The 23,676-nt window shown below is 45.3% G+C and overlaps 1 protein-coding gene across 1 annotated transcript; it reads right to left on the reverse strand.

Annotated features, from left to right (window-relative positions):
• Nucleotides 1-1,814: 1,814 nt before the first annotated feature.
• Nucleotides 1,815-19,703, reverse strand: LOC128757839 (adhesion G protein-coupled receptor B1-like). The gene is made up of 32 exons (XM_053863418.1): nucleotides 19,263-19,703; nucleotides 16,462-17,270; nucleotides 15,670-15,819; nucleotides 15,495-15,593; nucleotides 15,252-15,413; nucleotides 14,925-15,089; nucleotides 14,394-14,558; nucleotides 14,153-14,317; nucleotides 13,976-14,077; nucleotides 13,802-13,908; nucleotides 13,538-13,732; nucleotides 13,354-13,422; nucleotides 12,294-12,402; nucleotides 12,065-12,208; nucleotides 11,912-11,981; nucleotides 11,729-11,831; nucleotides 11,329-11,372; nucleotides 9,587-9,713; nucleotides 7,068-7,171; nucleotides 6,887-6,989; nucleotides 6,643-6,793; nucleotides 6,442-6,511; nucleotides 6,303-6,369; nucleotides 6,136-6,221; nucleotides 5,808-5,979; nucleotides 5,643-5,738; nucleotides 5,530-5,569; nucleotides 4,835-5,451; nucleotides 4,713-4,748; nucleotides 4,522-4,626; nucleotides 4,278-4,328; nucleotides 1,815-3,658 (listed from the first exon to the last, which is right to left on the reverse strand). Exons 2-32 carry the CDS (start codon nucleotides 17,162-17,164, stop codon nucleotides 3,461-3,463), a joined length of 4,575 nt encoding a protein of 1,524 aa, XP_053719393.1. The 5' UTR covers nucleotides 17,165-17,270; nucleotides 19,263-19,703; the 3' UTR covers nucleotides 1,815-3,460.
• Nucleotides 19,704-23,676: the final 3,973 nt, after the last annotated feature.

A 23,676-nucleotide genomic window follows, 5' to 3' on the forward strand; every position in this document is an offset into this window, starting at 1 on the left:
ATATTCAAATTTATATGCAGCACATCACGTTTGCTGAGTATGTTAATAATCTGAATCCCACATAAATGTAGGTTATCATATATAACCCCTGTACGTTTGAAATACCTCTCTCAGTTGCATTTAGATTGTCCCTCACTGTAATATTCATCACTCTGACTATTCTATATTCAATCTGTCTGCCTGCTCGGCGGACCTGCACATCCTGTCCTAGAAAAGCGGTTCTGCATTCACTTTTATAATGCGTTTCACTGAAGCATGCCGCAGTTCTGTGGTGCTAACTTTTTGACTGAAAATGAAATGCCACAAACTGCTCACCAAAGCAGCAATTACACAAATGTCCCACAAGAAATGGAGCATGGCGCACACAAAAGATGGTGGCATTTTTGTTGTATGTCGGGGGAGAATTCATCAAAACTAGCACACTTCCATCACCATCATAGTTTACTTTAGCATAGTCTTCATCACATATCAGGGTTATCCACTTGTCACAGCTGAGGTCAAAGTGTTTTCCAAACTTGATCTACATACAGTAGCTTAAAAAAACAAGAAAGATGTTTTTTCTGGCACCAGTGTAATTTACAAAAGTAAACAAATAAATACATTTAAAATAAGAAAAAAATATGAATGCAAAAATAGTTGTGTCTCTTTGGCTGAAATATACAGCAAAAGAGAGAGAAGGCAACAAACATTCTCAAGGGAAAGAAAGTAGGGTGATTTCAGAAGGATGTTAAAAATGACTGGGTGGAATTCAGCGTCTGAGACATCTGCTCACCCACTTCATCTTGTAGAAAAGTAGCACTGCCTGCACACAGAAACACGTTTTCTGGATCAGGTGAAGCAAGAGAACACTGGGCACAGATTTTTTTTGGATTTTTTGGATCTCAGATTCTTTTCTCGATCTCTTTCTTCCTTGCCCTTATGTCAAAAGCAGAGGAACATGTGTGGGTATTTGCAATGGCTAAGATGGCATGAGGGCCTAAGGTAGAACAACACCACAAAGTCCAGCCATGCGTGATGTGATCCGTCACATCTGAATAAACCTCAGTGCAGGGTATCGCTAACAGCAACACAGACCTTATCATGATGAAGGTGAAAATGACAAACAGAGCTTTGTGTAGCGGAGGTGACGCTAAATTTAAACTGGCCAAAGCTTTCCAAATAGAACTGCGTTCTCTCATCTGTCAAACAGGCCTTTTCGTTTTCCATCTTCTTATTTTTTGATTCCCTGAAAATAGATCAAATGAGAACTGGACTTTTATCATCTTTAAAGCTTGAAAACTGTTTTGGAATCTGCAGCTCATGACTATATTTGAACCCTTATTGTTGTCTAAAGCAGATAGAATATAGAATTGTTAAATTTATATCAGTGTTGGGTTCATAAAGGATATTTAAGTTGGCAATAAAGTTGAATGATGTGTAGTAAGATAATGCTAAGATATTGGATATTGTTGTTTATTTTATTAGTGGCAACAACAAACAATGCCTTAAGTCATACTTTTGTAGTTTGGTTAGATAGCTAAGATAAGAGTAGTCTTTTGTGCACTCAATGTTGCTGCCATTAAGTACAGCACAGTAATCTCTGCTCAGTTATTATTATTTCAACATTGTTTGGTATTTGTGAATTAATGTTACTATTTTGACAAAGGATTCCCGGTGGATGGAGTACGATATTGTTTCACAGTCATTAAAACAAGATGCATGTTTTCTTTCGTAATATATAGTTTTCTTTTTATTAGAAATAATTCACATTCATTTTGTGCTGTGAAAACTGTACATGTACAGGTGGTTAAACTGGACATACAAAACGAGGTGTGACAGTGTATCACAAATAGAAATTTGTAGGAACAAGTAACTGGAGGTTTGGAAGGGCTGGGGGGTGAGGGGGCTGTTGAGGGAACAGTGGGGTCAGGTGGTGGCACATACCGTTGAGTTCCAGACAGGGGAATCAAAACGCACAGATACAGAAGACATGAGGTTCAATTACTCGATGCTACACAGCACAGAGTAATTACAAATATCCTGAAGCACAGTTTAAAGATATTAATAAGCTATCATTCATACTAGATAATGCTTTATAGATCCACAATTGTCTACCAGTCACGTAGGCCTCCAAATATGGAGTCTTGTGCTAACAAATCTCTAAAGAATAAATTCCTTGAATTACTAATACAGATTTGTTATACAATAGTCTCAGAAAGCATCTATATGCTTTGTAAATATAAGGAAGATGCCGTACAAAATTTGAAACATTGGTAAGAAAAAACGGTCTAAATCTTGCTTGAGCATCAAGCGCCCATCATATTGCACTGTATCACACTGATGGCTAAAAACACATATGTGTTGAAGTCTTGAGGAGCTGACACTTTGCTGGAAGTCTTATCAGTGTCAGCAGCCTCGGCTCGGTCCAAGAGTCCTGCAAGGCTGAGAAACAAAATGGCGATGATGAAAGGTCTTGCAAACCCCTTAAATCCAACATGGAAGAGCCTGCGTCTTGTGCTAACAAAGGCGGCACTATTCTCCACCGCCTCTCATTGACTCCGAGCGATTTCCAGAGGCACTGCTCTTTCCTGTGTGAGAGTCTGTGTTAGTCCTGGTGCTGGTGTTTCAGTATCGAAGCAACAGAAGTGCCGGGGGAAACCAGGAACGTGAACCACTTCCATCACCACTCCGTATGTTTGTCCCAATGCAGTCCATACCGGCTGACAACACATTACAGATCCATCGTTTTTTGAACCTAATATTGTGTTCCGTCGTAAAAAAATAGATCAAATCTGTGCCTGAACATCATGACAGGGGAGAGGAAATTGGAACCAAGTAGGTATTAATGTCATCAGGACGGTTATTACAGAGGAAAAGAAAATACTTTGTTTCTCATAGAGTCTTGCATTCGACTCAAGTATCTAGTCGCAGCCGTTCAAACTAAAACAAAGAGAAAGAAGTCAATAAATAAACCACAAAACAGATACACAATGCACCCAGGCGTGAAGCCTCTCCCTCTGCTCTCCTTTTCACAGTCCGATTTCTGAAAGAGATGCAGTCAAGAGTTCCCCTTGCTCCTCTTGGCAATGAGGGCGGGCACAACATTTCATAGGTTCTTCAACGTTGAATTGAAGGAAAAAAGATGCACAGACATGCCAACCACATCGGCAGAGCCTCGGCGGCAGGATTCAGGGAATTCTCGAGTGAAGCGCCTCTGGAGCCACGGCCAGTCCTGGTCCGTGGTAACCACCGAATGCTGACTCTTGACACTGACACCAGATGCCAAGTATGCACAGAGAAGCTACATCAAACCACTTCATCTCCTCCAACCATCTGCCCATCCTCTTCTCCAGGTCTGGTGGAGGATTGAAGACACAGATTCTTGGACCTACTCTCTTGGCCGTTCATGGTCTCCATTAGAGGGACCCAAAGCAAAAATGGTAACTGAGGTGAAATTAGGCAGCAGCTTTGTTGAATCACCTCAGACCTCAGTCTGCAGGTCAATAATGTCCTGTCCGACGAGCGGGATGGTGGTGCTGGTCTTCTCCCACTCCACAGAGTGCAGCTCCAGAGGGGAGGCAGCAAGAGGCTCCAGGTCTTTGCGCACCCATGCGGGAGGCGACTGTGGTAGTCCCCGGACACTCTCCCATGGTCTTTCCAGAGGACCCTGCTGCTTATCCTGCAGAGATACAGATGAGGGAGCCATTTTAGAACTTAGCTGCTCACCAACCAACAGCAACCTAAACATTTTGCTTTATGTAAAGCCATTTAAGACGTGCTGCATTATGGAGGAACGCTGTTTTAAGCCTTTTCAGTGGCAAATAGTTCTCTTCCTCAACACAACACCATAAAATAGACAATTGTGTTACCATGACAAAAGATAAAACAAATATTTTCAATCAATTCAAAAGACACAATAAAGCCCATAATTCAAATATAGCAATGAATAAGTTGGTCTATAAAATGAAATAGCATTACTTATGGGAGAGAAAAAGTGTCTTTAAGGTGTTATTGTCTTTAATTGGGACACATCTATTGTTGCCAGGAGAGAAATCCAAGTGTGACCAGAGTGTGAATGTGAACAATCTGGGAAGCAACGGGCGGCGTGAGCAGTGAAATGAATTTGAGGCACACAGAAAATGATATTGTGTTGGGTGGGGCTTCAATATTCTACCCCTCGCGGGTTTCATTCCCCCGTCATGAAGCAGAGAAATAACAGTATCAGGAAGGATTCATCTTTGAGGCAGTTGTGATATCAGATGCCTAAATTTAAGAGTGTGAGGTTGTATAACACTCACGCTGTGGTTCGTTTTGTCACTTCCTGCGGATGACACACTCCATCTCACAGACTGTAAGAAGGAAGGAAGAAAATACATCCTTATTCAAATGACCTCCATATAATGAGGTTCAAGACAAATATCACTTGTTTGTGTCATTGTTGTCGTGACCACAAGTCGCCTCTGTGATGTCTATAATGTTTAGTCTTTTTTAGATGTATCAGTGATGTCTGATGGGTCTGTTGTTGGATGAAGAGATATTTACCTTGCTGTCTGAGGCGGGTGACTCTCTGTCCTTCTCAGCGTGATGCAGCTTCCTGTTCAGGTCCTGGAACATGTTCTGGTGGCGCTTCTTTGTGTGCATTATTTTCTGTTGCATACAGAAAGATATTATTTAAATTTCTATTTCTTCCAGAATATGGAAATGATAATTCTGCAAATACAAATGATAGTCACCTCGAAGTCCAACTCGGCGTACCTGGATTTCTGTCGCTGCAGAAACAGAAAACATAAATAACCAGTTAATTCATGAAATGGTTGAGGACTTGGATGTGCGCTAAGATCTTATCCAAATGTACCTCCAGCGAGCTCATGGACAGCGTGGAGATGGTTTCACTCTTGGACATCATGGAGTTCATGGACTCAAAAGTGTTCTCCAGGCTGCTGTGGGTGATGTGGGACTCGCTTGACATGTTGTGGATGTTCTGGATGGGCGAGTCCCTTTCGGAATATGACACGCTGATCTGGTCGGAGGGGATCGACTTCATCCCAAAAGCTGCCTGTGGCTCGGCGTAGGGTCCACTCAGGTGCATGAGTCTAGCCTGGGGCAGCTGCTCAACGCTGATGTTGTATTTTGATGGGTCGTCTTTGGGCTTGGTTCTCAAGGTAGAGGTGGTGTTGGGCATGACGACGTAACCAGAGCCATCAGCAACGCCACCTTCTGCCCGAGCGAGATCCGCGTCCAACTGCTTGAAGAGCTCCCCCTCGCACACGTAGACGGGCTGTCCGCAGGACGGGTCGACTCCACCGGCGAGGCGGCTCTTCTCTCTCTTGAGTGTGAGGGTGTGGCTGGAGTATTCCGGGACGGCCTGCATGTGGGCTTTACTGGGGTTGGAGGGCAGAGTGTGGAAATTGGAGCCCATGGGGAGAGGAAGCTGAGGTTGTGACATCTTCTCCTCCGAGGAACTCTTCATTCCTACGAGCGGAATATGAACCAAATCCATTAGACTTCAGCCGAAGCTGTCTTTATTAAACTAAGGAGCGAGGGCCTCACCTTGTCTGCCGGAATCTCCATCCTTCTCATTATCAGATTGCTGTAAGCGGAACATAAAATCAGCGGGAACTCCAGGCAGTGACACACATAAAGCAAATAAAACACAACTTTACCAAATGTTGGTTGTGCCCATTGTGGTGGGAGCTGCCAGAGTCTCCGTTGCCATCATCCTTGCGGTCAACCACTCGGCACTTGACAGCCTCCTGAACCTGAAATGAGTATTATTAGTTTATTATTTCCGACTACATGTTCCTCAAAGATGAAAGAACTGTCCATACCTCTCTGCGAAGGATGCAGTGGACCATGACAATAATGAATCCCTCAAGGGAGTCGAAGACAGCAAAGAGGATCTGGAAAAGGGCGGAGCGACGGTCGGTGATGGCCAGCACAGCGGACATCCAGGTGAGGGCCAGCAGGGGGAGGACCACACAGGAGCTCCACAGAGATGCGCTGTTGAATAAACACAAGCGGAACATCAGCTCCGTCAACTCTCATTCACTTTTCTCACCGGTGGTTTGATTTCAAAGCAAATCAATCGATACAGCTTTAACGGCACTGATGGGGGCGATTATGCCCAAGTGCTCGGAAACGATCAATAAGACCTACCCAGCTCTCTCCTTCAGTTTCACATCAGTGATGCCGTCCTTGGATACCAGCTTGTTGAAGACCAGAATACCAATGACCATATTCACCTGTTTACAAGAGGGACGTGCGATTAAACAGAGAATGGCGACGTGATTTAGTGAAAAGTGCTGCGTGACATATACACGTACCAAAACGACAGCTGCAGCCGGCCCGACAAAAGAGTAGAGGAGTCCGCCCTCCAGAGACAGCCAGCAGCTACAGAGAAGGAAAAAGTAAATATTCCGCTCCGTGACAGACACTGAATCACAAAGGAAAAGCAACACTTACTAGTTGACTGTTCCGTAGCCTTTAGCTTTGGTGAATCCGACAGAGACGGCAACAACAAGGGCAGGCAGACCTGTCCGGCAGGAATTAGAGTGTTAAGATTAGCAAGCTACTCAATAATGCAAGGACTAGTCAAAGCGGTCTCGAAAGAGGTTTAAGAGAAGTTAGCAGGAGACTACAGAGGAAAGTGCCACTAGAACTTACCCCAGCCTAAGCACAAGAAACGCTTCCGGATGATTCGGTTGCGCAGACGGCCAGTGACAGCCATGTAGGACTGCCAAGCTTCAGTCAGAACCCAGCAGAAAGAGGAAAGGAAAAAGAAGTGCAGGAAGGCAGCTACCAGAGTGCAAACCACCTAGAGGAGCCCAGGGAAAGGAACGGTGAAGACATGCAGCGCTGAAGAGCTTCCGAAGGAAGCACACGGAACTGCCTCGAAGAGCCGCCTTACCTTGTTACGAGCCTGAGTTTGTCCGACGAGAATCAGAGCATTGGAGCAAATGATGGAGAGGCAGAAGTTGATGAGGATAACGGAGCGCTCCGATCGGATGTACCTAGGTTTTAGTAGAGGAAGAGCGTGAGTTGTGCCGTTCAAAGCTCAGGAGAGGGCTTTGCTTGTCGGTGTGACTTACTTCCACACTGAGACATAGATGATTATGAGGAGCAGCAGGGTGAGAGAGGAGACCCCACAGCCAACGATGAGAGTCACGGATGGGAGCAGAGCCTTGTCCATGATCTACAGAGAGAGGAGGCAGGACAGAACAGGTTTTAAAAAACTCAATCTCACACACACACGCACAGCAGCCAGGCGCTATCTGGAGCAGCAGACAGCTCCCTGCAGGCGAAGAGTTGAATGGCACAATCAGGCCGCCGCTCAGGCAAGGTGACCCCAAGGTGAACGTGTCAGAAAGATGAAGAGGCAAACCAAACAAACGGTCAGGGTCACTACGTCGCTTCATTGAGCTTTCCAGGCAGCAAATGAGGCGAGGAGCATAGTGCACATATATCTTCTCCTACTATCGGGGTTGCTCAAGTCCCAGGGTCAGTCCGGACCAGACACCTGATTAAATCATAAGTAATAGACGTAATTACAGAGCCGAACCGAACATGACATTAAGGGACTGAAGTAGATGCACGCAAGCTTGTTTTTACCACGAGGATGCAAGGATTCAGTCGCTGGTGCGATGCAAGAGTTCCATGTTCTATTTACTACCATCTCGGAAACAATAATACAAGTCTTCTTCTGGCCGTTGAACAAGCCACTGACACACGCCTGGAAGATTGTGGTCAGGTTTCAGTTTTCACAAGCTTTAGGCTTTAATTAGTTTCACAGCTAATCCAGCGCCTCTGATAAGGTTGTCCTTGAAATATGATAGGAAAGCCATAAATCATAAGCTGGTTGTGAGCTAACTCTTTCATATAGAACCTCCTATTGCGGGATGAAAATGCTTCTACCTCTATATTGGAAAGCGTTCACAGCATCTCATGCCTCAAAACCTGATTTCAAAGAAGACACGTTCGGCCTGTGGCGGCCAATATTTGATTTAGAGAGGAAATTTTGAAAAAAAAAAAAAACCTCTCTGAGTGGATCACAAAACAGATGGTGGGTAGCAGACCAATGAGTTGTCTTTGACGCCAAGTAAGAAAAAATTGGAACGGGAGGATATGAACAAGGTCATTGCAGTTTTTCACTACTTTCTCTATCTGGGTTGAAGTGAGTGTCAGGGATTCTAGAGAGAGACTTTCAGTTTGACCTAAATATGACGTTTGCCTTTGAAATACTCCTTTGTGTATTGCAAAAAATTAAATAAGAATTTGCTGTTCCATTTAACTGTAACAAAGGTACACTTTGTGTTATCTAAATTTTGATAGACACTTTCAAGCAAGGCCTTGATGGCTACTTATGAAATCATAAAAGATGGCCATTTGTGCTGTTTCCGCAAGGTCTTTTATGTTAATGACAGTAAGTATGCAGAGGTTATAGAAGGCATCCCCACATGAAAACTGAAATGCAACGGTAGACAGAAACTACTTTACGACAAATGCGAACCAACAGACTGTGGTATCAAGATGATCTTCCTTGTGGTTATCAAAACCGTCCACAACCCCACATCAAAGGATGGACAGAGAGGCAGCCTGGGTTGGGGTAAAGAGGGGGGGGGGTTGGCTCCAGACATCTGTCTCTCATTGGTCGACCTAACTAACATTCCTGGCCTTGCTGCTGTGGCCGAAGAGGAAGAGGAAAGAGGGCAGTAAAGATGGTGATGGGGATCGATTTGAAGCGGGAATTCATGTATTGCTTGACCGTGATATGGGCTCCTGTATTTCCACCCCCCACAGCTGGAGATTTGAGGAAGAGACATGAGGAAGACTATATTGGATGGCGGAGCAAACAATCGACTAAAACTAAAAGAGATGGAAATGGTGTCTCTCTCTCTCTCTCTCTCTCTCTCTCTCTCTCTCTCTCTCTCTCTATATATATATATATATATATATATATATATATATATATATATATATATATATATATATATATATACATATATACATATATACATATATGTGTGTGTGTATATAATGTGGTGTGGTCAGATATGAAGGGAAGAACATATTGTTTGTGTCAGGCTGTATGTTTATAGGTTGATGATAAGGATGGGGGAGGGCTGTCTCCTCCGTTATCAAAAATCACACAGGCCCAGTGTGCGCTGCAGAAGCCGTTACCAAGGCAACTAGAAGGAGCTGCAACCGTGGCAACACGGTCCAAGGAGGAAAATTACACACTGCTTTTGCGCACAAAAGGCTTAAAACACGACAATTGGTCGGTAGAACGGACGCAGTATTTATCTAAACGTTGACTACCATGCTACTCAAATAGTGCAGACTAAACTTAATTAATTAAATTACCAATTAAGCAAAAAAAAAAATAGCGGTGAAATAGCGATGTATGGATGCAATTTTGTCGTCCGTCAATGCGCAATGGCACACTTCCTCGGTTACCTGCACCGAGACAAAGAGGAGCCGGAGGGTCGGAGCTCAAAAACAACAAGTAGCTTCACCGCATTCGCACACACACGCACTCGCACGCGCGCACATTCTCCAAGGATGGTCGGAGAGCATCCGGCATTTAAGCGCGATACATCGGCGGACTTACCGAGTCGAAGTTGACGTGCGCTAAGATGGCGAAGGTGGAGAAGCTGTCACACACGCATTTGGTTCTGAATGAGTTGACTGGTACCGCTCTGCAGCTCCGAGCCGACCACGAACCGAGCAGGGAGGAACTGCACAGGCGAGGGGAGGAGAGGAGGAGAGGCGAGGGGGAGGGAGGGAGCGAGGGAGGCAGAGAGAGGGGTGGGGGGGAGAGAGGCTGTCAGTGCTGGCAAATCTCTGCTGACAATTCCTCACTTTACTTCACATTTCCGAAGGCAGATTTATCCTAGGAGGACCAAACAGTCTTTAATAATGATGAATAATAAAGAGGAATCACTGATGATGATTTCCCACTGTGGCTGAAATAATGAAACAGGCTTCTTTGAGTCAGATTATTGGATAAGAACCAGGGCACTTGGGGCGAAGTACAAAATGTCCCCCCTTTGTCATTCTGATCAGTCACTCGGTCTGATTTCCTCCTACTTTGAAAAGCTCCTCTGAAAGAAGTCCTCAACGAGGGCAACAATGTAAACCGTTTAAACAAACAAATTAATATAAAATGGAATTAAAAATGCAGGTTGTGATGTTACTGCAAATTTCTGAAACTAGTCGACAACAAAATGTAAGGATAACCACTATTCATTTCTTTGTCATTATATGGTTATTACATAGCAATAATCTTTAACTATGCAGTCATGTTCATATTCACATCAGTGGACGTGCTTTGCAGTTTGATTTCAAAAAGTTGCACATCACACTAAAGATAAATCATTCAGAGCGTGCAGATGCCCAACAATCTAACACCTGAGGGAGCAGAGTACAACTTTTCCGAATCATTGACTGTGGGATATTTTGTTGTGAGCCAACGTCCGAACAGCTCAGGATCACGCGGCACAGAGGCCTGGGAACGCGCAGGAGGTAAAGGCAGAGAGTCCAACTGCGCATCTGACAGAAGCAGCCACAGAGCAGACATGCTGCTCCTTCAGGGGCTGTTTGTTTGGTGTTTCACAGAGCGCTGCAGATCATTTCATCCTAATGCTTCTGGTTATTGTTGGCGTTCAGCGCTAATGAGGCATTTCCTGTGACCAGACGGCACCGCACACACAAACTGACCCCAAACTCTACCAGCGCTTCTGCTGTTTCCACTTTGCCTCTCCTGCCATTAATCACATCCGCTGTCAGAAATGAATCTAATTTCTCCGGCGGCTCAGAGGCCCCTCCCTCCTCCAAAGCAGTTGATTACATTTCCTCCTCTGATGCAGGTTTGTTTTTCCTAATGCTGGCGGCACGGTGAGGTGCAGCCCGAATGCATTTGTTATTTCACCACTAGTCTATCTAAATGCAAATGGTCTACCTGTGTATTCTTCTGGAGGGAAGGGTCCACCCGGAGGGCTTCTCCAAACCCAGCAAGGCCACCTGCTTTTACAGTGATGCAAATGCATCCCTGGTGTCATGTGAGCAGCAAACATTGACTCTTCAGTGTGACCTATGACTGTAATGAAACGCTCTCAAACAAATAAACCGGCTCAAGCCATCTCTCACGGTTCGTGCCTCAATCCACTAAACAATATGCGAGCGGGGATGGTGATGTGCAGCAGTTGCTTAGTAACAAAATATCTGTGTCTTATCGAGGAAGTGTATTTCACTGTAAGGAGTAGGTGCAGCTGCGTGTCTCACAGGGATCTGTGGTGGCTGAACAGGGAAAGGTGATGTGCGCAAGTGTAGGGCCGTGTTTTAAGGACTTACGTTTCGCTCTCGTCCCATGACAGGCACGTCTCATTCATGGTGCCCTGGAAAGAGGAGACAGACGGTGAGTATGCAGACACAGGAACATTCCTCCGCTATAAACGTGTGAGGCTCCACTTTGCCCAGCCATCTGCGTTCATCCTCCTCTCCCTCGCAAAAACTAAAAACAGATCCTTATCAGCTTATAATTACCCCGCGTGAGTCATCACTGCGATCATCATCAACGCCAACCGACTGGGTGCAGGTTTTGCCTGGACTAACAGTTTTACTATGAGCAAAAGTCAGAGTGTCACTGCAAATGCCAGCCAAATGTCAGACCGGCTGGTGAGAAAACACCCGGAGGCCAGCTGATATTTCCCTGAAGACTCCATTAGACAGAGTAAAGCCATTAGGGACTCACGTTGTGGAGGTGGGGGAACTCGATCTCGACGGGGGACGACACAAGTGCTGGGGTCGGCTTCACAATCACTGTCACCACTTTGGAGTTGAGCAAGGTGGTGTTACTGTAACGGAGGGGGAAGTCACACTGTGAGACAAGTCACTGCGGATTCATTTAAATGCCATTTTAGAGCAGTTATATCACCTGTGGAAGGACATGATGGGGGCAAGGCTTCTGTAGAGGACGATGCCGGTCACATACGCGTCATTCGCGTCTGAAAAAGAACAAAGGGACTGTTTGCGCTGACGTTTTTCCTCAGACACTGATCCCTGACGGGAACCGTTGCTTCAGTCTTACCAGCCTGCTCGATGGCCATCGCTTCCCGGGACACGGAGATCTTCTCCTCTGAGTTTCTGACCCATTCCAGCATCCCTCTCCAGCCCTTGGTGGGAATGGTGAAGTTCGTGTTTGTGGACGTGGGGCGCTTGTGAATGATGAGCACTGGGGGGAATAAGAAAACGTTATTTTTCTCGTCAGAATAAAGGGATGATTATCACATTGAGAAGTCACTGAACAGGACTCTCACCTAGATTCTCAGTGACCTCATAGATGTCCAGGAAGCCGCTCATCTGCATACCGATCATGTTCACAAAGTTCTCCACCAGGTGCAGAAAGTCCTTAACGTTGGCACCCGTCTGTACGGACAGAGGACATTCTAAGAGTTAAAACTAGAGACATATGCTGCCCTTATATGGATTTCCTTCCTGTTGTGACTCACTCAGCCGATGGAGAAAAGAATAAAACGTTTCTTGCTGCTATGCAACCACAGGGCAGTCAAAAGTCCATAAATGGGCAGTGTGTTGATTCATATCTTTTCATTACAATTCTTTCTCTTTCAAAGAGAGGGAGGGAGAGAGGGAGGACAGTGTGGCTCTCTGACGCAGATCTGCAGCCATGTGGGTGCAAGGTGCATAAGCAATGTGTCCCCCACTAGAGCCACTGCTATGTGGGATGGCAGAGAGACTCGCAGATTGCAATGTGGGTGTTGTGATTTTCTGTGATTCAGCCTCTCCCTTCGATGAGGTAGTTTTCTATACGCGTTTATACAGTCTAAAATACCGGAAAACGCTGTATTATATTACTCAACAATAGTGCTGGTACAGTGGTGCATTTTTATTCAAGGCTGCAATTTCTCATCTTTAGCGGCATCTATTGGCCAGGTTAAGTTCTGCATAATTCCGCTATAATCATATAAATAAATCTCATAATAATAGATGAGGTGAATAGATAAGTGATATTAGTCATTGTTTAACGGTGGTCACACAATAGACTGTTCAAAAGAAAACCCTTCTTTTGTGTGAAAAGCTTCAACAGTTATAACTTTGCATCACTAATATCTGTGTTGCACCAGGTACGATTTTGGGAATACAGTACGAGTTTTGTAATACAGTAATATGACACACTTGTGCATATATTTAGCACTACATATTGCTCCAGTAGATTATCATATCCTCCACTCTTCATAGGATTCACACTCATTCTGATGCCTTCTGCTCCAATTTGCAGACAAGCACTCAAAGCTTCTCTGGAGTTGATAAAAGAACCACTTGTTTTCTCACTCATACAAGCACCTTGTTATCACGTACCAGCTGTGCCTCTTCCCATTTGTCACGGTGTTCCTCCTTCAGTAAGTTGCTGATGGCCTGGACGTAGTTCTGGAAATCATTACAGTGCAAGGCGTGAGACGACCGACGAATTAATCTGAATCCATTTTTGAGCAAAGATGTAGTTTGGTGCCACTTGAAATGTTCTATCAAACATTCGTTGTACCTCCACATCAGCGTTGCTCAGCTTCAGACGTGTGCTCTGGTAGAGTTCAGTGGTGTTTTTCAGGATTTCCATTACAGCCAGGAGGTCGCCGCTGTACTTGGCTCCTTGGTCAGAGGAGAATCTCAGACGGGAAATCACTTCTGCCACTCCATCCACACTCTGGCCCATCTGTGCTTTGGCGATGTAGTCCCTCGACTACATGGAAACAGAAGGTTAATCTGAGCATCTTACACTGAAGAGAAAGGTGGATTCCTTGAATCTTACCAGCATCTGAATGTTCTCATAGTTCTTGGAGACACACTTGACGTAACTTGGGTTCTCCCAGGTGGCAAGACCAACAGCATTGAGGGCACAGCGGCGAAGGATCACACCTGAAGGACTCGCAAAATGAGTGCACATGCAAATAAAGCGGGAATTTATCTTGAGTGTATCACATACCTGCAGCATCAGTAGGGCAAGAGACGGCAGCTGTCTCTCCAGCAGGAGTCTCCCTCCAGACAACATCTCCAGCGCTCTGCTGAGGGCAAATCTCGTGGGGCTCTGTGGAGATTCAAAGGGTATCATTATATCTGTTCTTTTCGGTATATTTTCCTCACAAAATTATCAAAAACTCACCTGGACATCTCTTTTCGTTGCATCGCTTCTGCTCTCCTGCCTCACCAGGACAAGGTTCTCCACCAAAGAAAGGCCCCTGACAAACCCTCTGCCTCTGCTGGATTCCACCGCCGCAAGTTTTGCTGCAGCTGCCCCATGAGCTCCACGAATGCCAACGTCCATCAACTTAAAAACAAGGCAACATGTCATCAGTTTGGAATTTTGGCTAGATTCTTATTTCTTGCTCATGACTGACTCTCACCGGGACATTCTTTCAGGAAGCAGGTGGTTGTCTCCTCCCAGCCTCCGTGACACTCTGAACCTCCATATGAGGGGCCGTTGCATTCCCGAGTCCTTTGCATGGTGCCATTAGAGCAGGAGGCAGAGCAGGCGCTCCAGGCGGACCATTCGTTCCAAGAGCCGTCCACTGTGGGGGAGAAAAGCAGTGGTCTTAAGTGTCTAGCAATTGTCATTAGATCATTAAAGAATACTAGCAAAAACATTTTTTGAGGGCCGACACCTTAACAGCTCAACAGCTACATCTGCTGGTCATAGACAGTAATTACGACTTCATGGCACCCACCTTGAACAACCTCGAATAGCTTGAAAAAAAGGTCTTATTTCAAAGGGGTGAGTCACCAATAACAAACAGAATGCCACTGACTGATTGGGCTTTTGTGAGTGTGATGTGTCACACATTCTCTGACTTTTTAAATGGACATCTAATTGGTTCTTTCTGAATAAGTCGTTTTTCCCTGTGGACAGAGAGTCACGCACATATTTCTTGACTCACCTGGACACACTGCGATGTTACAAAACTTGGTTTGCCTTGAGGGGCCACGGCAGGGCTCGCCCCCATTCTGCGGCATCTTGCATGTGCGGGTGCGATCACGGAAGCCACGACCACACGTGGATGAGCACAAGCTCCAGGGAGTCCACTCATCCCAAATTCCATCCACTGCACAGGGGCACAAAGAATAAGGTTCGGGTTTAAATGGCTGATGGATTTAACAAGCAAGCGCAGGAGTGTCATTCCCCAAGTGTCCACTAGATGGCAGAAGTTTCTTGTCCCTTTTATCTCACCATTTATTGTTGGCACAAACATCCCAAGAAGACTCACCTGGGCAGACGGCGGTGTTGTTGCAGGGGCGGTTCTCACGCAGGGATCCGGTGCACTGGCTGGAAAATGAAGAGGTGGCGCAGACACGTGTGCGGCTCTGCCAGCCCTCGCCGCAGGTGACTGAACACGCAGTCCAGCTCGACCACTCATCACTTTTAGGACCTAATGCAGACCGACAAAACAATGATCTTCCATGCTGAAGCACATGACAGCTGCCTGGGTGGTCAAGCGCAGTGTTATTACCGATTTGGGTGGCAACAACTCCATGAATAGGCTCATCAGCGTTTTCTCTTTTCAAGCCAACGATGGCACGCAGACCCTGACTCCTGCTGCGTTCTTTGCCTAATAGTCGAAGCAAATGGCGTGTCAGGCTTGTGGAACCTGGGGCAGTCGTCGAGCAACTGAGTGGCAGGCTTACCAATGCAGGGCTGGGGATTGCAAGCGCGGCCCTCTTCAACAGTTCCTTCACAGATGTCATCCTCAGGCTGGCAGCTCCGGCTTCGCACCTGCACCCCACCACCGCACTCCTGGCTGCATACAGACCAGCGTCCCCACACAGCCCAGCCTTCTGCAGCAGACACAGAGAAAGGCATTTAGTTCTGATGCTTTCTAACACAGAATTCGAACCATGACTCAGCGTCTGCAAACGTTATGCTGGTAAGCTTCTGTCTGCAGAGAAAAAGGACATGGTTTTGTGTGCGACTGCAATGTATTCCATTTCTCTCATGACTATCTGAACTTGGGCCGAGCAATACGTAATGCAGACTTGTTGCTATGCCAACCGGGAGTGCTGTTCTTTGGTCTCCATCACCGTCTCGCTGTAAGGTCACCCCCCTCGCCCCCCTCCAAACACCGCCATCAGACAGGCACATTATCGCCAGGCGGCCGTCCTCTAAGTGTTTACCCTATCACAACTCCCAAGACCAGATTAATGGCAGGCTACGTGTGCTCTTTTTGCCAGCACTGCAATTTAGGTGTGAAGAGGCATGGGCAAAGTTCTCCATCCCCTTTGATTTACTTCAAATTAGATTGTGTTAGCAGACTGCACAGCCACTGTGTCCAAGAGCTGCAGGGAGGCTCACTAATCTCAACAGCACCCAGGACACACGAGTGCGGAGCTGCTCTGCGAAGAGAACATGATTCAAACCATCCAATAATCGCTTATTTAACCTCAGAGTCTGCTCACCTTTTTTCTTATGCGCACACTTACTTGTAATCTCTGCGCTGCGCCCGTTGTCCTTGGGAACTGGCAGGCATTTCTCGACGTAGACACCACCTCGGTAGCAGCTCCCTGGCTTCCTCTTGGGGGCCTCCCAGCACTGGCATGGGGTGTTCATGATGCCACAGGGGTAATCGTGGGTGCTGCTGGACAGACACTTCTCGAGCCACTGGCACAGCATTTGGCAAGCAGGCATGCTTGGGTTCCTCTTTCCGACCACCAGAAACTCAGCCTTGAACTCGCTGACATCGTTCTCCGCCGTCACCGTTGCCAGACCATTTCTTGAGGCAACCTTGCGAATCTGCAGGAACTGCTTGCTTGATTCCAGATACGTGACAGTGGTCGAAGCGTCGCACAGCCGGACAACCTCATCAAAGCTCTCCATTCCCAGGTAGGTGCGGGAAGTCTCGATGAAGGAGTCGAACTGGAAGGTCCGGATCTGGCGAGGAGTGCAGGAGTCGGTGGGCTTGGTGATCTTCATGTAGACGGTGTAGCGACGGGGGTCGGGGTTCTGCAGGGTCCAGGAGCACGGAGTGGAGGGCAAGGTGGTGGCGGAGGAGAACACACCGAAGAAGCGACTCTGTTCTAATGTAGCACACGTGGGAGAGGCCGGTCCGGAAGGAGTGCAGGAGGTCAAACCAAAGTAGAGCAGGAGAAGGGCCACACAAGGGCCTGAACACGCTGACAGCGCCATCTTGTCAGCACCAAGAGTGAATGGATGCTTCTTGAACACTTTGCTTTCTCAACTGATACAGGGAACTTTCCTGAAGAATTTCAGTGCTTAGGACAGCCTGTTAAATCTGTAGGGAGATATTAAACATAAACATATGTATCAATATGGAATCCCTTTCAAGCAGTAGCATGTCAAGCAACAGCACCAATGCTCAGCTGAAATAGCAAATTGTATTTATGAAGAGACTTAGACAGCAGTGTGAAATGAGAACTAATATCTTTTTAACTCTTTAACTGCACCATTGCATCCTTATCACATGCCTTTGTCCAGCTTCCTTGTGTATTCAGGACTGGAGATAAGGGGCATCTACCCTGATCTGATGCATATAAAGCATGTTCCCATCATTCACAGTTCATATCAGGGTATAATCATGAGTGATACAATGATTTAAAAGGTCAGTCCTCTCGGCTAGATAATTGCGATGGCGGTGCAATTACACTCCTTCACAGCAGAATGGTATCTCTACTTTCCTCCCACACACTAAACTGAGCTGCGACTCGATGTGCGTCAGTCTGACGTCCGCAGATGCATCGCCATGGGCAACTTATTAGAGCTGTCATTTGTCCAATGCACTTCTCTTAACTATTACTGGGCTTTTTTTTTGAAGTACTTGGAAAATACTGAGTGGTTGCTAAATGTTTCAGGGATCTTTGCTGCATGAATTCAGGTGCGATTCCACGTTGGAATACTTCAGTCGCCTGCACAGAATTGCATTGCATCGGCACATGCTTCGCTGCTGCACAAAGCAATGGAAAAAACTGCAATGCAATGTGTTCAAACATATTTGGAGTTCACATTGCCAAAGGCAGAATTTGCTGGTAGCTAAAAGAAAAAAATATAAAAGGAGGTTAATAACAATAAAAGTGGGGTTTATTGTTTAATCATTTAATCACTAATACATGGTGCACAATATGTGACCGTATATTACTTGTTAATGCCAAACCTTCAGCACCTTACTTCATTCTTCAATTGTGCAAGTGATACATATCTCTTGCAGAGTCTCCAGCTGCAGACGTGCATGCTGGAGACGCTGATTCCTTACTCTCCTGTTTGATTGGCAGGTAAAAGATGAGTGAGCTTTGGAAAATTAATTAAGCTTTGAAAGACTGGGACTGTGTCTGGAGGTGCGGAGTCAATACCATGAAGCGTACAGCCGCACCACGGCTATATCTCTGTGCACTTCAAGGAACACCTGCTGCACATTTCAGGCAGACAAGTCATGATTTCGTCAATGTGCATCCGTGTCTCTGAGTCTGTGGGAGCGTTAGAGCAGAAGCCCTTCTGCTTTGTGATGGTGGGAGTCTCTCCACCGCCTCCAAACAACCGGAAGCTCCATGAATGGCCATGAGATGAATCACAAAAGAGGTCCAGCTGTCTCTGTGGTGATTTTCTATGCAGCCTCACAGTCACAAACACACACTGTCCATTTGGTGACGTCAATAGCATTTCTGCAGAGCGCTGCGACTCAAACACCGACCGGAAGCGCCGGAGCAGTGATCTGCAGAAGGATCATGACATGGGGTGTTGTGACAGCTCAGTGCATTGATGCTGATGGTGCAGAATATGAGGGGTGTCACACTTATCCAACAAAAAATGTGACATGCATTTGTGCCGGTTTCTCATGATTATTTAGTTCTGTGGATGTGTGAACTACATGAGATATTCAGCAACAAAACATGTGCAGAATCACGGAACACAATCTGTTTGTGACGATCAGCATGTTGAAAACCCAGTCATTGAAAGCTCGACAACATTCTTCTTGGAATAAAAAAGAATCATGTTGCATGTCTAAAACCATGAGAGGATGATTTAAATACTTTCAAAGGGTTCATTTGAAGTCAAATCGACCATTGCCAAAGTTTCCCGTCGGTTTCGAGAGGCTGAGAAAACCAGAAAAGTTTAAGCACCATGGACAGCGACGAACTGGAGAAGTTGATGCGTTCACGGACAAGTCTGCGCGGGGAAACTATGTACTGTGCAAAGCAGAGTTTTAGATTTATCGAGTCACATGCATTTCAAAGGTTTTCACATAAATTGCCGAAAGCAAAGAAGTTCTTACCTTGCACTTCGTATGTCGTAAAAAAAAATCAGGCGGACTTTTAAGAAGTCTTGGCCAAAAACTTTCGCAGCTCGACAAGCCGTGGAAAGTTTGCGCCAACTTTCCCCGCCCGTTTACCCTCAAAAAGCTGGGTTCGATCCCAAGTCTCAGTGCAGTCCACTCTCACAAGCGAAGAATAAAAAAGGGCGACTCTTACCAAACTCCAAAGAGTTTACTACCAACGATGTTTAGCTGCTATAGCCAGAAGGATCTGGTGTATAGCGGTGTGACCAATCGGTTGTATCGGAGCTCCAGTAGCAACAGTCCGCGGTAGAAGAAGAAGAACAAGAACAAGAACGGCAGAATTTCAGCGCGGCTCTCTAAGCTCCAGTGGAAAAAAAATGTTGGTACTTCTACTCCCGGCTTCGGAGTCTTCTTGCTTGTGGTCTCTGCACTGCAAGTGGGTCCAGTCTCAGTGAAGCTTGTGGCCTCCTCCAGCAGGTATATATCTCACCCCGCCCCCCCCGATCCAAGTGCGTGGATGGCGCACGGGAGTGAATGAGACAGCAGCAAGACGGAGGGAGTGTGCGTGGGAGCGAGTCTCTCTCTCTCTCCTTCCCTGTGTGTGTGCGTGCTTGGGAGAGCGAGAGAGGAAGGAGGGAGAGTCGATGTGACGAGAGGGGAGGGACGGGAGTGTGCACGGAGACACAGACAAACGATTATCAACAGCGAACTACGCACATATCAACGCAGAGCCAAAGGTACCGGAAAGAGGATCAGCTGAATCAATGAGGATGAGAGAGGGAGAGGAGGGGTCAGATGACAACATTACGTGGATGATATTGAGCTCGCAGTTAATAAACAACCTTCGACGACAACCCTTACCTCATTATTCCTGTCACTTTTCATCCAGATTTCTGAAGCTGAATTAAAATGCATGATCTGGACCAGCTCTGTCTGCATTCCAGGAGGATTATCTTAAAGGACTTTCCTGCCAAGACAGTTCAGTCACTTGAAATTTATAAGGGATGAAGAAGAGCCACGGAAAAAAAAGCAGTAATGTGTCATATGAGATGCTTAAATCCCCAAACTTGATTTTTCAGAATGGGGTGCTTATCTAAAAAGAGGGCTGGACGAGTGGTGGTGAGGTTGAAGCCTTCTAACTGAAAACTGAATGCAGGATCTTACCCGGAAGCTCCAAACGTCAGGTTGATGCATTAAACATCTTATTTTTTGGCCTTAAATATCCAGATGATTTGCTGCAGTTTGTGCAGAGTCTTTATTTGAAAAGAAAGCCAAGATTAGAGGAACTGAACTCTGGGTTTTGAAGCCCTGCAAACAGTCTACCGCAGAGATGAAACACATTTGCTTAATATATGCTAATTCCCACCATCTGTCTGACAGTAATTCCATCATATGACAGTTGAGGGTAGCCAAGCTATGGAAGTCATTCGCTCTGAATACTGATTATTTACTGTCAAGAGGATGAAACGTTCTTCTGTAACCAGTGAAAAACACCTTTTCCAAACAACTCTTCCGATAACGATTATATTTTTTGTGTTTAAAATCTATGTGGCAGACAGCGCTGGCACCCATCCAGAGCAACTGTATTTCAGTTTTGAAATCCCTGTTGCTTTAAAGCTGCAGAGGAAATACCTTTCCGTCCTTTCCAAGTACACACATCTATCATTTCCATTCCCTTTCTTCTCTCCCGCCCCTCAGAAACTCACTCCTTTTTCTCTCTCTCCCAGGACTGTAGGTGGTTCTGGGTGCTTGTCTAAAAGGGATAACCTGATGTGGGTGACTACATGACAGAGTAGGAAAAAAAAACTCCACACGCTCATGAGTCAGGGAGTGAAGTGCCGTACATCTTCAGTGTATTCCGGAGAGCGAGGAAGAGGAAGGAAGCTGGACTAGGGGTTATTTTTACGATACATCTTGAAAAAAAGTCATAATCTAAGTGGCTCTAACTAATCTGATAGGTCAATATTTGTGGAAAAAGGTAGGAAAAAAGAAAGCAACGCTGTAACCCCTGAAAAATAGCTGATGGATGTGGAAACTACGCTCATTTTTCATGTGGTCACCAAATGAAGTCTTTTTAGAAGCTTCTATTTTTTCCCTTCTTTTTTCTTTCTGAATTAAATTCATTTAGTCAGCTATGCTAATTATGTCCCCCAAAATAAATGAGTAGAACAATATTGATGAAAACACCTTGCAATTATTTGTATTACTTATATTGAAAATATTTGAATAAAATAATATTAAATTAAACAACATATTTTAAGCAAGCAGTGTAATAACACTGCCCTATTTTATAATATTTAATTCATGAGATTTAAGATGTCCTTCTGTCTTTTGGCTTGACGGCCCCTTAGTCATAGGAAAGACCTACACATCCAAAGAGATGGTTTGAGAGATGATTCTGTGTTGTCATGGTAACATCTTTATGCACCACATCAGGAACTATATTTACTTGTTTCTTGGAAAGCGGGATTAAATACGCACCTGTGCCACCTGCAACTGACATTGCCATGCTCTTAATGAAGAGGGGAACAAACACCAACGCGAGTTGTCAAGGTCAAACAGTAAAATCAGTTGACACCAGGCAAAATGGCAAATAAAGACATTAATTTCTAATCAGGATTACAGATAAATTCTACCATGGTAACTATCCAAATTCAGGTTCAGGGTTGGAAGCATACAAGACACAAAATGGGGTCCGGTAAATTGAAAAATCAATGGCAGCCGAAGCAGGATGGCAGCTGTATAATAAAAAAATAAAAAAAATAAAAATAATATAATCAATACGACAATAAGTCAATATTCTAAAATACTGAAGGCTTTTATTGCACGAGAAATATTGGCAGCTAGCCATATCTTGTATGAGCCATAACACAAGCAACATTGGTTTCGTCATCTTTCGTCGTATTCCCTTCCGTCTACATGAAGTTTACATTTCTAGATGGCGCCTGAGACCTTAAAGCACCTGTTGTTTCTTTATCCAGTACTTCTACACAAAGATTTACATACCATATATAGTGCTTCACATAATCCCGAAATGCTCAAATGTATTGAGCAACCAAGCTAGCAGGATGGGAGTTGCCCATTTTGTGCCGCGGCCTATTTCAGCAGACCCTCGTGTCCTGTGCTTTTGATGTACCATGTGATGCTTTACAGACAGAAAACTTTTAAAAAGAATTCATTCAGCTGTGAGACAATATATTTCCTGCTGAGTTTCTTTTATTACGACAGGTGATATGACGCAGGTATGTAATTGTAATTACTACATTATTGTGAACTCACATGAAATGTGCCTGATTCAACCAGCAGGTGAGTTCAACATGTGACACATGAGTTCAACATGTCGTCTACTCTCATACTATTCTTCTCTGCCAAGTGAAGTGAAAGTAATTGCAGTCATTGTCAGTGTTAATAGTGCTCACATGCTTTGATACAATTTCTTGAGTGCTTCCTTGAGTGTCTTTAGATGACCAGATTATCAATTCGTGTGCTAAAATGCTAACACCAATGGGTGGCAGCTGGTCTTTGGCTCAGAAGTCCGCACATATGGGTCGTCTTTACTTGGTAGAGTGTTTGATGGTTCTGTGCTGCCACAGTTGGGAGGGCGGCGTGGGCACTGGTTACATAAACAACTGCCCATATTAGTCAAGTTTCAGGAATCACCACTGCCTGCTGCCCCCTCACTCTGTTCCACGAGAGTCAGTGATGTCTTGCAACGTTCAGTCACGCGCTCCCATATCATCCCGCCATGTGCAGTCTGACATGAAACCTCTCATTACTGAGAAACAAGGTCACCAAACAGCCGGGAGGAGAAGATGATCGTTTAGATAGATGCAGGAATTTTGACTTAACAATGACACGTTGTTTATTGACTGCTCAAGTGCTTCAGTATGCACCATCTTGGTGTATCTTTTATTTTCCGGTTCGGCGGAGCGAGTACAGCGGACGACACAGGTCAAGCGTCCGTGAAGAAGATGATGTGCGTCATCCTTTTGGGAAGAGGATTAGAACTCAAACCAATGTTCAGTCCTGTATGAGCAGTCGTTTGAATGCCAAAATCCTGATGTCTAAAAACTGCTCTGTGGATGCTGCGATGGTCAGCACCAGACAGAAGTAATCAAAGGAAGGTAGAGTGGTGACGCTCTGGCGGAGCACATCTTGTTATTAAGAGAAAAAAAAGAAGTAGGGCATGGTTTATCGGAAGGAAACATGGAAGGTCGATGGTTACTCAAGACCATTTACCATGACCTGGTGTGGACAGTTGAGCTTCGCTCTGTGGTCAGGTCACATTCAGTTCAGCTATGAAGGCACCAAAAATACACTGAAAGATTGTATGGTTCCCAGTTTGATTATGTTTCAGAAGACTGGTCAACCAAGTAAAAGAATAACATATGAGATATCTGAAAGAATAAAA

The sequence above is a fragment of the Synchiropus splendidus genome, chromosome 4 (assembly GCF_027744825.2).
Source record: "Synchiropus splendidus isolate RoL2022-P1 chromosome 4, RoL_Sspl_1.0, whole genome shotgun sequence".
Lineage (NCBI taxonomy): Eukaryota > Metazoa > Chordata > Actinopteri > Syngnathiformes > Callionymidae > Synchiropus > Synchiropus splendidus.

Bases quoted from the DNA above. Each gene is read 5' to 3' on its own strand.
- LOC128757839 (XM_053863418.1), bottom strand. From the start codon at position 17,164: ATGGCGCTGTCAGCGTGTTCAGGCCCTTGTGTGGCCCTTCTCCTGCTC. The intron at 4,627-4,712 runs GTGACTATCATT...TGTATGCAACAG, and splicing joins ACGCCGAGTTGGACTTCGAG to AAAATAATGCACACAAAGAA. The intron at 3,659-4,277 runs GTGAGTGTTATA...GTATCTCTGCAG, and splicing joins GTGACAAAACGAACCACAGC to GATAAGCAGCAGGGTCCTCT.